Source organism: Lissotriton vulgaris, chromosome 1_1, assembly GCF_964263255.1.
Source record: "Lissotriton vulgaris chromosome 1_1, aLisVul1.2, whole genome shotgun sequence".
NCBI lineage: Eukaryota > Metazoa > Chordata > Amphibia > Caudata > Salamandridae > Lissotriton > Lissotriton vulgaris.
The window spans coordinates 1,351,216,430-1,351,230,740 of record NC_141685.1 but is presented as its reverse complement, the minus strand read 5'-3'; the positions used below and the strand labels follow the sequence as shown (position 1 = coordinate 1,351,230,740).

The window sequence follows — 14,311 nt, the reverse complement described above, 5'->3', positions numbered from 1 at the left end:
CCAAGCAACTGCCAATGCCAACTATTCTTCTCTCCGCACTCACATACGCACAGAATTGAAGAGGTGGAAACATGGCACAATGTCTTGGTTGGGCAGGATTGCAGCCACTAAGATGACGGTCCTCCCCCAAATCCTGTATCTTTTCCAGACCCTTCCCATTAGACCGCATTTAGGTTGGATTCAGCAGACCGAGGTGGAGCTATCGTGCTTCGTCTGGCGCGGCCGCAAACCCCGTTTCCGACATCAGGTTGCGGTTCTTCCACCAGAGATGGGGGGTAGTGGGGGTGCCAGATCTTCAAACCTACTTCCACGCTGTCCAGCTCCGATACCTGGTGGAATGGCAACGGCTGGAGTCGTAGAAGCATTGGCTATTCCAGGATCAGGCAGTGGCGGGCAGACCTCTGAAGGGGTTCCCTTTCTTTGCAAGCCGCACCGGCCCTTGTTCAATTGGTAGACCTGCTCCATGCTTATTACCATTGGTTACACTGTAACACAACTTTGTTGTCCTTTTTTGCAATGTTTCTGAGGAGCTGGGGGTCTTGGTTTCCTGCTTGTTTTGAAATCAATAAAAAGATTTAAACCATAAAATATTGTAATTACTTTTTTTAATCAAATGTTATTCATTTTATGTTTAACCAATAAGCATACATTACAGGAACAGTGGTTCTTATAACAATTGTTTGAAACATATATCACTGTTTTACCCTAGACACATCAATTATATTTTAACAAAGTTTTAAATGTAAAGATTAGTTTAACTTTTTTAAAGTGAAATATGCATCACTTTTAATAATTTTATTACATAAGAAAAACATTTTTTTCTGTAGGTGGGATTTTTTTCTAACTAACTTTGCTTGACAAAACCTTTAATATAATTTAATATATTCATATTATTAAATTATAAATTCAAATTATTTTAATAGTGCTCTGGCAGTTTTTTGTTCCAAATTGGAGCAGAGGTCTCCCTATTGTAAAGTACAGGGAAAAGTGAATTCTTTTTACTAAACTTGAAAAAAATAGTACATTTATTTGAAGGTTAAATATTAATGTAATTTTTTTTATGTTTGTGTTAAATTTAGAACAATCAAAAAAATGCTGCAGCACTAGTAACTTCATTTTGAATTAAATTAACTTAATTTTTTAAAGATTTAATACATAAAATCCAACCTAAAGTCACATTTATTTTGACATATTTGTTATGTATTAAAAATTTCATATAGAGAATGAATTTAAAATGATTTCATTATTATTATTGTTTTTAATTGAATTTATCTCGAGGGAAAGTGGGTCCATGGCTCTCCTCTACTGTTGAAAGAACTAGTTCTGACACCACTCACAGTTTCTGAGTAAAATCTCAATATCCCCGTCTTCCCACCCAGCTTCTCTGATGATCAGTAATGACTGTGAAACACATTTGGAGATAACTTGTTGCTACTGTATACAATGACTGGGAAAATAATTTAAAACATGCAAATTTAAAGGAAACGTACCAGAAATCAAGGAGGTCACATTGTAATGCTGTTTTAACAAAGAGTGCTATCAACCATTAATAAAGATAATTACGTTGGTGCTTGTACTGCTGTAGATCACGTTTTGCACATTTTTGCCATCTAGTGTTCGGCACAGACATTTTAAAGTTGTCTTTCTTTACTTTTGCTTTTGTTATTTATTTTTTCAGATTAAAAGAGGTTATTAAAATATTTTATCATAAAATGATTTTTTATTTATACGTTAATTTTGTAATATTACATTAATTGTATATGTATAGTTAAAAAGTCAAATAAATGAATGTACTTAATTTAACATTATTTTCTATGAAATTCTATTTTAAGTCCTTTCCTTCTATATTTTCTATACGGAGGCGTTGCAGTATCACTGGTTGGCCATGTGTGATGGTGGACGTACGGCTGCTCCTTTTTGGCAGTAGTACTTACATTCGGAATTCTGGCTCCACTATCTATTTCAAGGGGTCGAGACATGCAAATCTACACTTCTGTGTAACTTTACACTCGTAAATGGTGAATAAGCCACATGTAGTAAAGTTACTCAAAAGTGTAAAGTACACTTACACGTATAACTTGCTCACAAGTGTTAAGTTACCTTTTTGAATAGCCCCGGTTGTGATTCACCAAATAAATGTCTGATGATGAACAAATGCTAGCATAACTGTATCATGCAAACATAATTCCTGTGACAGCAGCTGTATGATGGACGATAACTCGCTCAATGTCTATATTGTAATTTGTATTATAGCTCATGATTGCCAGGAGAATACCTTTCTAATTTGGCATCATTACTGCTAATTATCTTTGCTGGGCCTTACAGGAGTCTTTATTTTACCAAGTGACTTTTGATAACACCACAATAAGTCGAATGAGATCTGTTTCATTTTGAATGCAGAAGCCATAAAACAACGAGCAGCACCTTAAAACAGGAGTACATTCAAGTTTTAAAGACAATAAACAGTTCTCTCGGTGCAGAATTCTTCACAAATGCAGATAGGGGCACAGTATTCTTCCAAGGGAAGAATGTGAGTTCATTCATTTGGGGATGATCATCTGGGTTGGTGCACAACCATGAAGACAGCATAAAAACTGCTTGTGTAGATGGTAGATGCAAATGATTACATAAACTAACTTTTGCTATCTACAATTGTAAAGTGGCAGTAGGGCACATTTAAAGATTTACTTTCAAGGCTTTATAGATAAAAAGTCTTGGACAAAAATGTTTGTTGGCATCTAATTTTGTTATGGTCAAAACACAGCGCTGAATTACCAATTCCGCAATAAAATAACTAGACAATTGTAGGTGTTGCTTCACTTGAAACCACATATAGACTTTATAGCCATAAAGTACCATGAACAATCTGTCAATGTCTTTTCTTGTTTCTTCTACAGCTTCGTATGGTGACCGGTAATGAGTTTCTTCTACAGTCAGATAACGATACCATCATTTACGAATGGCACCAGTCACTGCGGAAGGTTCTAAAGCGGCTGGTAGGTACCAGGATATATAAATTATGAAGTCTCTAGATGTCTGGATTGAACTGTAGGGCGATTATTTAATTGACTTCTAAATTAGGTGTCCGTTGTCCAGAAAGGCCACATATTTAACAGAATTGGACACATAATATATGACGGACAAAGTAGGAATTACAGGACTAGGGGCCAGATAAACAACCATTGGCATTAGCGACTCGAAAATTGCGAACAATTGCGAGTCGCAATTTGCGAGTCGCCAATGTACAACAGTGTCAGAGACACTGTTTGCGATTCCCAATGGGATTGAAAATTGCATACCTCATCAGTATTCATGAGGCACTCGCAGTTTGCGACCCCATTGGGAATGGCTGGCTGTCCCAGGTATGGTGGCCAGCTAGGCTCAGCAGACCTCCATGTCTGGGACTGCTTTTAAATAAAGCAGTTTTTTTTTAAAATGCAGCCCGTTTTCCTTAAAGGAAAACGGGAAGCATTTAAAAAAAAGAAAAATGAAACGTTTTCATTTCATTTTTTAAGGGCAGGAAGTGGTCCCTGGGACCACTGCCTGCCCCTAAAAAATATTTTCTTCTGCATTCACAAAGGGGAAGGGGTCCCCTTATTTATTCATTTATTTATTTATTAATCTTATATAGCGCGACAGCTACCCGTAAGGGTTTCCCGGCGCTGATTCCCCTTCCCTTTTCCGAGTGCTTTACCACCATCTTGAAGAGGGCTGTAAATTGTGAGTGTTTTGCGACCGCAATTGCAGTTGAAAAACATTCTTACATAGGGTGGTGAGTCGCTATTAGTAAGGGACGCCCTTGGAATGCCCCTTCCTTAATAGCCAGTCGCAAATCCAATTTAACCTGTCGCAAATAAATTGTGACTCGCTAAATAGGGTTTGTACATGGCCCATTGGTATTTTTGCATGCACAAACGGGTCGCAAACCCGTTTGTGCATGTAAAAATGAGTTATACGTCTGGCCGTAGGTGTACTAAGAGTTTATTCACAAAAAGTGGTCACAAATTGTGCACCACCATTTTGCATATCTAATCTGATCATCTGAACTACCCTATGTACTGATAAGTTGGTTCGCAAATACAGATCTGCCTAATGAAAAATAAATAGGCAGGTTGCAATTTTCTACTCACTATGATTGGCTACAATCATAAGTATGATAGCTTGCATGAGTCAGCAGACCACCATTTCACAAATGCTTTTTAAAATGTAATTTCGTTTTAAAGCAGCCTGAATTCCTTAAAGGAAATTGGTCTGCTTTAAAAAAAAATCTTTTTTGAAAAGTTTCAGTGAGAGATATTAGTGGTCCCTTGGCCCACTGCCTGGTCCCCTTGAAGCAGCCACCACAATTCACAAAGAGAAACGGGGTCCCCTTGCCTCTTGCAAATCAGTTCCCACCCCAACTTGAGAGATGGTAACTTATCATTCTCTAGTATTGGAATGTTCATAGATTCACATCCTTGAATCATTCTGCATTGTCGAAGTGGGAGGCTCACAGTACATTTAAAAGCAGTATTGGCAGATAAGAGCTAAAAAACATTCACTTCATTAACTTATCTCCATCATTGAAAAAGACCAGACTCCAGCCAATCAGGCGACAACACCCGATAGAACACTCTCCACAGAGGCTTTACTCCCTCAGATGTTCTACTGCACATCGGGTGAAGAGAGTCTCCCTGAGCCTTGCTCAGTTATCCAGAATTTCTTTCAGAAAGTAGATATACAACGGTATTTCTCAGAACTACTTCATCTGTTATTCAGAAAAGACTAGCTTAGATGCCAGACTCAAGCAGAAAAGGTCTTTTCAGACCTTGTGGGACCTGTGGCAAAAAGAGAGTGCGCTTTGAGGATCATCACAAAGACTGCATTTCATGCCTTTACCCTTCTCATAAGGCAAAATACATTTTCTTTAAAGGATAGTGAGGAGGAGGCAGTTGTTGCTTCAAATGCTCAAGCCCAGGGATGTTTCTCTATCTGAGGAAGAGAAGGATGATTATTCTAAGTCAAGGAAGTCTCAGAAAAGAGAAAGAGAAAGAGCAGAGGGACATATATCTCATAAACCACCTAAACAAGCTCACAAAAGACTCATCATGGGTCATCTGAGGAGCACGTTTTGTCTACTGAGTGCTTGCATAGGCATTCTAAAGAGGATGTCCCCTCAAAATATCAAAATCAGAGCCAACAACACCTTCTCCAAGATTGTTTTTACAGCTCTAAAAGTCCTCCTCAGTGCCGTTGACGCAGAAACCCATTCCAGAGAAAAAACATTGTTGAAACTGTCATCAATGACAAAACATTTTACGAAGGCGGCTCCCTCATTGCTGCCAACACCGTTGACGAAATTAGCTCTGTCGATGAAGACAAAACTGTCGACGACGACTGTGACAACAGCATTGTCGATGGTTGTTAGTCACAACACCTACAATACCATGTACAGGGCTGTCGTTGATGAGAAAACCATCATCATCTACATCAATGGCGAAAGAGGTAATACTGTTGACAGGAAAGATACCAATAATGTCAGCAAGGCCATCGCTGACGCCATCGTTGGCAAGACCCCCCATGAGAGAATCATTTCATTCTCCATTAATTTCAGTAATGCTTGAACATATATCTCTGAGAAAAGTTTCAGCTCTTCCGTCAACTCTTTTGTTAGATGTGGAGGATTCAGAGGATGATGGTCCTTTCTGAACAGCACTTAGTCCTTCAGAACTACATGCAAAATATCAGGAGGGGTGTTAGGAATATTGTGAGGAAGATATATTATTTCTCAGGAACACAACTAATCGATAAGTCTACTTCATATATGGAGCATTACCAACCCTATGACCATCATGAGCCCCAGGAGAGATGGTGCAGGTACCAAGAGCTTTGGTTTACAACTTTCAGATCATGTTGCAGGACTTTTATAAAAGATTTCCAGAGCCCTCTCAGGCTACATCACCACCACAAACAATTCACCTTGCTTGAATTCAACCTTCCACTTTTCGCACACCACATAATTTACAGGCAGTGCATACACCAAAAAGAACACCACCTTCAAGCATTTGAGTTCTGTCTGTGGATGATGTGGTGTCCTCAGAAGAGGAAAGAGAAGAGGGCAAAGTACGAGGTGACCACAGTACGTGTAATGAATGGGATGATTACCTTCTACCGGCTCCTTCACTACCACTTCCTCATCCAGTGGATTCCCCTCCTGGTGATATTGGGAATTTCCATACTCAAATGGAGCGAGCAGCTAATTCCAGTGAAACAATCAGATTGCTTTCTTTATGATTTTAAAGAGCCAGCTAGACAATCCTTTCGAGCTATCCCAGTTGTGGACTATATCTGGGAGTAAAATGTGAAAGTTATGAAGAACCCAGGTTAGCAAAAGACACACAGATGATGGACGGAATGCAGAGCAAATCAAACATTCACCCCCAGTCAATAGATCTGGGATAAATCCATTGTTCTTTTGCTCAGCGTGCCACCCATGTTTAGACCCAGCCATATGCAAATCAGTCCAGACCCTGTGCCTCATGGGAACAGTCCATCCCAAACTACCAAGCGAAGTCCTCCCTGGACCGGAAAGAAGCATCCTGGGACAGGTTTTGGGGCATCGCCCCTCATCAGCCAAGCTAGATTGAATCCATTGGCACAGTGAGCCCGGGACCCAAGTCTAGGCACACCAGGCGCACTTACAGTGAGAAAGCAGAAGACACACAGATGATGGATGGAATGCAGAGCAAATCAAACATTCACCCCCAGCCAATATATCTGGATTAAATTCATCATTCTTTTGCTCACCATGCCACCCCAATTTAGACCCCGCCATATGCAAATCAGTCTTGACCCTACGCCTCATGGAAACAGTCCAGTCCGTAGTGCCAAGCCAGGTCCTGCCTGGACTGGAAACAAGCATTCTGGGACCGGTTTGGGGGCATCACCCCTCATCAGCCAGGATAGCTTGAATCCAGTGGCCTGGAGAGCACGGACCACAGATCTCTGTATTGGGGTGAATGTACTACATTGTTCTGCTTTCTGTCCATCAATTGTTCTTTTTGCATGCGTCACCCTGAGTGGGACGGCTGTGCCTAGATGTGGGTCTGTGCTCTCTATGCCACTGGAGTCAAGTTATCCTGGCTGATGAGGGGTGAAACCCCGAAACCGCTCCTAGGATGTTTGGTTCCAGTCCAGGAAGAACCTGGCCTGTCACCCAGAGTAGGACGGGTATACCAAAACCTGGGTCCCATGCACTCCATGCCACTGGAGTCAAGCTGTCTAGGCTGATGAGGGGTGAAACCCCAAAACTGGTCCTAGGATACTTGGTTCCAGTCCAGGGAGGACCTGGACTGGCAGCTCGGCCTGGACTGTTGAAAATGGGCACTGGGTCAAGACTGATTTACTTGTGGCTGGGTTCAAACAGGAATGGCATGTGGAGCAAGAAAACAATAGATTTAGGCCCAGATCTCTGTACTGAGGTGAATGTATGACATTGTTCTGCATTCTGTCCATCAATTGTTCTTTTTGCATTTGTCACTCCGAGTGGGACGGGTATGCCCAGACATGCCACTGGAGTCAAGCTATCCTGGCTGATGAGGGGTGAAACCCCGAAACCGGTCCTAGGATGCTTGGTTCCAGTCCAGGGTGAACCTGGCCTGGCATTTCAGGCTGGACTTCTCCCACTGGGCGCAGGGTCAAGGCTGATTTGAAAATGGCTGGGTTCAAACTGGAAAGGCATGGGGAGCAAAAAAACGACGCATTTAGGCCCAGATCTCTGTACTGGGGTGAATGTATGACATTGTTCTGCATTCTGTCCATCAATTGTTCTTTTTGTACTACCCCGGTTTGCCAAAAAACTATAAGGTGCCATAAAATTCTCCAGACTGACAGACAGACTATCCTAAATGATATTCTATCATAATGCAAGCAGCTCAGCGCCATTTCAAGAACCCTTCTATGCCTATATCAACGCCAACGGATAGAGAGGGTAGACGTCTGGATATCATAGGAAAGATATTTTTCTCAATGTCAGCTATAACTATTAGAACAGCCAATTCTCTGACGATTCTTAGCAGATTCTTATGCTGATATAGTCTGATATCACTCCTTTCATAAATCGGTTACCAGAGTATGTAAGGACAGAGGTAAGAAAGATTCTACAAGAAGGTAAGTGAGCCTCTTAAGAAGTGATTCATTATGCAATGAATATTGCCCCCACAGGCTTTCAGTACTTGTTAGGTGCTGCTGTTCTCCATAGGCAAAGGTAGCTTAAAGTTACTTCCTTCAGACCTGAAGTCCAGAGTAACATTCTAAACATGCCTTTTGCCGGAGAGGCATTATTTGGAATATACATTGTTGAGGTGCTACAAACCATAAAAGCGGACACTACAAAATCACTGGGTTTGATACAATTGAGGCAAATGCTTTTATGTGGACAATAAGCGGAGTTATGTTATCATATAGATGAGGATGTTGTGTAGTTACTCCAGTATTGGAACTTTCATAGATTCCCATGCTTGAATCATTTCCCTTTGTTGAGATGGGAGTCCCCGATATACATAAAATAGCAATAGAATCCATTACAAAAAAAGAAACTAGGCCTAGGCCCATTCTAGTTTTGTAACATATCCACCTCTTTCTGTAAAAGAGACCAAATAAAATGAACAACCAATCAGATTAGCCTCACCCTCTAGAACCTTTCTGAGAGAACCTCAGACCCTCAGATTGTCTACAGCACGTTGTGCAACCGAGCCTTCACTGAGCTCTGCTCAGTTTTTTCCTACCAACCTTATTTCTACAGTGTTTTAACCGGTTTTTCTACAAGACCTGCTTGGACTACTTGTCAACATGTCTCACAAGGAGAAGAAGGTACTCTTGTAAGAAAGTGGCTCTGTATATACTGCACCAAAATAAGGTACAGTGTGCACAGAGTTCTCAGTCCCCAGAGGTTTGGCAGAGGTTCAAGTTAGATATAACCTTACTCTCTAAAGTGGTAGCTTGGTCGAGCAGTAAGGCAGTATCAGAGGACAGTGTAAAGCATTTGATGTACAAACTCAGTCAGCAAATGGTCTCACACACTCAAGAACTGAACTCTAGGCCAATGGGTTTGTATATAAAAAATATATTGTTGTTTTATTTTTAGAACCACAAGTAGGTATAAAAATACTTTCTCAGAATGAGATGCTACAGTTGAATACTTTCAATGAGCAATAGGCTTTTGAAAGCAATAGATACAGTTGTTGCAATATGCAACATAAACTTAACACAAGAATAACATTGAGCTCAATGTGAATTTTAAGTAAATGCAATATCAGTTACTTTGCGTATGTTTTTCTTACTGAGGGCTGGATCCTGGATTCAGCCCTGGTGCATCTCCTGTAAACAGTTGAAAGAAATCGTTTATGTCAAACAGGCGATTTTTAAGGAATATTTGTATGTTGCAAAAATCGACACTTAGAAGAATTTCCAGTAAAAACCAGGCAATGTTATCCTAATGAGAAAAATCAGGTTATCGGAAAATCACAGTTGTAATTTTTTTAAAAATTTATTTATTTAAAGAGTTTTGTATAGCGCGAACGTGACCCTTGGGATCTCTCCTGGTAACAGGTGAGTAATTTCGTTTTCATTGATATGATGATTTTTAGTGAATATTTCAAAGTTTCAAAACTCAGCACTTAGTAGAATTTCAAAGGGAAAACCAGTCAATGTTACCCTATGGAGAAAATGTAGGTTATCGGTTGTTTTCAGGCAAGTACTCGACTGGCAGAGTTAAGGTTCTAGGGAAAGACTCAGGGGTCTCCCAGGTTTAGGTAGGTACCGTAGTTACACCCTCAGTGGCACAGGGGCAGCCGGGTGTAGAGAGAGTAGGCCCAATGTTAGCCTATGGCGGGTAGGGGGACGTTGGTTGGTGGCTGCTAGCAGGCAGGCCACGTGACTGTGGGAGCAGGGATCCTGGTCACTTGCTCAGGGCAACTTGAACAGAACAGAGGTTGTACTCCCAGCGACACTGGGGCCGCCGGGTGCAGGGTGATTTTGGGCCGTCGGGCGCCCAATGGATTTCAATGGGAAAGCTGCAAGACGAACAAGGGCTGCAGGCTTGGGGACAAAGACTCTTCAAGTGCGACCACCACTTCAAGAGGTAAGTTGGGAAGCTGTAGGTTAGGTAGGCACCCAGGAATTGGGCACAAGGGGGCGTCGGGCGCCGGGTGCAGGGGGTCTTTTTGGGTCGGGAAATCTTACCCTCTGCTGGTCACGATTGGGGTGGTCCCTGGAGTTGAGGCTGCAGGCGTCGTCAAGAGCATTGAGGGAGGTCCTTGGGTGCTGGATTCTTGGTCACAGTCACCGGGGGGACGTCCTTGTGGTCTTTGTTCACTCTAGCACAGGCCGGGCTCGGCGGCTGCAGAGTGTGCTGGATTTGCGGTTCCTGACTGGCACCTGGGGTTGTAGATCTTTGAGCACAACCACTGCTCGTTTGAGTCCCAGTCTTTGGATGAGCAAGGCAGTCACGTCCTCTTGGGTTTTCGAGGTTGCTGACCACAGGAGACGCCTGGGTTTAGCAGGAGCAGGTTCGAGGGTCGACAGGTCGGTAGGGCTGGGGCCAAGTCAGTTGTTAGCAGCTGCACAGCAGGTCTTCATTCTTCTTGTTTTTCTTGTAGTTTTGGAATCGGGATCTGAGGAAGGAAGGTGCAGGGTGCCCCTAAATACTAAATTTAGGGGCGTTAACAGGTAGGTAAGGTCAGGGACCAATGATCCCTTCCCTGGGGTGGGTACACCCCCTATTCTGCCACTCTCCAGTGGGAGGGGGGCAGGAGCCTGTCCCCAGTTGACTGGGTCCCCCATCCTCAAGGTGGCGGGGACTCAAGGTTGTGCTTTACCTCGCCTCCCCACCCTAGGGGTGGAGTTGGCAGAGGTGGGCACACCTCTTTTCCTCACTTTGTTTTTCCCACCAGGTCTCCCGCCCAAAGTGGGGGGTAGAACCAGTGGGGACCAGTTGCTGAGTACAGCAAGTGGCCTGGAGAAACTCACAAAGGCGGTATGCCTCTAAATCTTCTCCTTGTGAACCCTGCTCATCCTGGGGAAGGAGGCTTGGCAACTAGTCCCAGGATGTGCATTGTTTCAGGCCCCCGAGAGCGGCAAGCTCTCGACCCAGGGGTCCAGAAACATGTCTGGTCGTGGCAGCCTCGGCAGCCACTCAGTCAGGTCACTGGGTGTTGGTCGAGTTTCAGGGGGCATCTCTAAGATGCCCTTTGTTTTGCATTTTACATTAACCCCTTCCGTGCGGCCGCGATTCTGCACCTGTGCGGCAGAATCGCGAGTGGGCGGGTTTATGACAGCCCCCAGCCGTCATCAGCACACGAGCACCGTAGTGCATGACGGCAGGGGGCCATCATCAGCATGCAAGGGGTTAAATCCCACAGTGGCATCAGTGTGGGTTAATGTGCTGAGATGTTTGATACCAAACTTCTCAGTCTTCAGTGTAGCTATTATGGGGCTGTGGAGTTCGTAATGACAACCTCCTAGCACCATATACTCTTAATGGCAGCACTGCACTTACAGTGCCCAGCAATGGACCTGGGTACTGTAGTGGTACAGAGCATGCACCTGTACCCTCACCACTGGCATAGGGCACCCAGCTAGAGGGGTGACTGATGTATGCCTGGGCAGTGTTCTGTGGGCATGGCACACAGGGATGTGCTCTTTGTTTTGTTCTGCACCAAGACACACAGCCTGCCAAGGCAGTGTGTGTGTGTTAGGGCACAGGGCCTCTAAGGGTGGGACAATAAGTGCTGCAGCCCTTAGGGGCCTTCTCTGGTCACAATGTTCTAGGTCCCTAGGGTACCATTTACCAGGGGCTGACATGTGGCCAGAGATGCCAATTGGGTTTAGGCTTTAATACAGTTTTTAGGGAAGGAACACAGGACCTGGGTACCTGATTGGCAGGAGCCCAGGGCACACTCAGTCAAAGCACATCAGCAATTTGGCAAAAAGCGGGTGCATACAATGCAATAAAGAGGGCACTTTATCCCCCCCGCCCATGAAAGATGATGAGACGAACCTTGCCCTATGGAGTTTTCATTGTCTAAGCGGAAGAACCTGGAAGGTCCTTCTGCATTGGCATGGGCAGTCCTAGGTCTGTGTTCTGTAGGGAGATGGACCACCTCAATAGTTTTGAGTTCTCTCCTTTCATTTCCATTAGCCATCTGAGACGTCTGTTGTCAGTTTGAACCAGGAAGTAAGTACCAAACCAGCATGGCCTCAACTTCTTCAGGGACCAAACCACAGCAAAGGCCTCCCTTTCAATGGAACTCCAACGCTGCTCTCTGGAGAGAAGCCTTCTGCTTATAAAAGCAACAGGTTGGTCTTGGCCTTCATCATTGGTCTGGGATCGGACCGCTCCTATCCCTAGCTCAGAGGCCTCAATCTCCAAACCCAAGGTGGATCAGGTGATCCTGCCAGGTGGAACTGAAGACAGCAATATCATTAAAATAAGCTGCACTAAAGGACTCCAACCCAGCAAGGACTTGATTCACTAATGGCTGGAAGGTGGCAGGGGCATTCTTTAAACCATAACAGTGAACTGAAAGTGCCCATCTGGTGTGGAGAATGCGGTTTTCTCTTTTGCTCCTGGGGCCATGTCAATCTGCCAGTACCCTGCAGTTAAGTCAAAGGTACTTAGAAATTTGGCTGCCCCCCAACTTGTCTAGCAACTCATCTGTTCTTGGGATAGGGTGAGCACCTGTCTTGGTGACAAAGTTGAGCCCTCTATAGTCCACACACAACCTCATGTCTCTCTTTCCACCCTGTGGATGAGGTTTGGGTACCAGAACCACTGGGCTGGCCCAGGGGCTCTCAGAGGGTTCAATAACCCCTAACTCCAGCATCTTGCTGACCTCCGCTTTGATGCTTTCCTTGACTTGGTCTGACTGTCGATAGATCTTGTTCTTGACAGGTGCACTGTCACCAGTGTCCACATAATGGGTACACCAGTTTGTCAGGCATGGGGTCAGGGAAAAGAGACTAGCATACTGTTGCAAGACTTGCTTGCAGTTAGTCTGCTGTTGGGCACAGAGGGTGTCTGAAAAGACAACTCCATCCACTGACATATTTTGGGCTGTAGGAGAGGAGATCATGGAGAGGTTCACTCTCTGCTTCCTGTTCTTCATCAGTCACCATCAGCATAGTGATGTCAGCCCTGTCATTGTAGAGCTTGAGGCGGTTCACATGGATAACCCTTTTGGGTGTCCTGCTTGTGCCCAGGTCAACTAAGTAAGTGACCTCACTCTTTTTCTCAAGGATAGGGTAAGGGCCACTCCATCTATCTTGGAGTGCCCTTGGTGCCACTGGCTCCAAAACCCACACCTGTTGTTCAGGTGAAATTCAACCAATGCAGATTTTTGGTAATACCAGTGCTTCTGAAGCTCCTGGCTGGCCTCAAGATTCTTGGATGCCTTTTCCATGTACTCAGCCATTCTGGACCTTAGGCCAAGCACATAGTCCACAATGTCTTGCTTGGGTTCTTGGCGAGGCCTCTCCCAACCCTCTTTCACAAGACAGAGTGGTCCCCCCACAGGATGACCAAACAGAATTTAAAAGAGGGAAAACACTGCTCCCTTCTGTGGCACTTCTCTGTAAGCGAAAAGCAGGCATGGCAACAGGACATCCCATCTCCTCTTGAGTTTTTTCAGGGAGTCCCATGATCATACCTTTCAATGTCTTGTTGAACCTCTCAACAAGGCCATTGGTTTGTGGGTGATATGGTATAGTAAACTTGTTCTACACTCCACACTCTTTCCACATATGTTTCAGGTAAGCAGACATGAAGTTGGAACCTCTGTCTGAAACCACCTCCTTAGGAAACCCTACCCAGGTGAAGACACCCAGGAGGGCCTTGGCTACTGCAGGAACTGCAGTAGCCCTAAGTGGAATTGCTTCAGGGTACCTAGTAGCATGATCCACTACTACTAGAATGAACTTGTTCCCTGAGGCTGTGGGAGTTTCAAGTGGGCCCACAATGTCCACACCTACCCTTTCAGAGGGAACCCCCATCACTGGCAGTGGTATCAGGGGGGCCTTTGGGTGGCCACCTGTCTTGCCACTGGCCTGGCAGGCAACACAGGAGCTGACAAACTCCTTCACCTTTTGGTGCATCTGTGGCCAGTAAAAGTGACTCACTAGTCTTTCCCAAGGGCTTACCTGTAGTTACTTTTCTATTGCTTCCTTGTTTTTTTCTGTTAGGCGCCTTGATGCCTTCGGGCTAAGTCGCGCGTTATAGGATTCTTTTCATTTCATTTCATTTCATGGTCTGGCCCAGATGTCCAGCTAGGGGGAT

General features: G+C 44.3%; 1 protein-coding gene across 1 annotated transcript in view; it reads left to right on the top strand.

Annotated features, from left to right (window-relative positions):
- ARHGAP9 (Rho GTPase activating protein 9) overlaps positions 1-14,311 on the top strand; it is a 580,228-nt gene that overhangs the window by 257,096 nt on the left and 308,821 nt on the right. Inside the window, exon 10 of the mRNA XM_086966621.1 lies at positions 2,898-2,996. Coding sequence (XP_086822747.1) covers positions 2,898-2,996 — 99 coding nt within the window. The remainder of the gene's footprint in view (positions 1-2,897; positions 2,997-14,311) is intronic.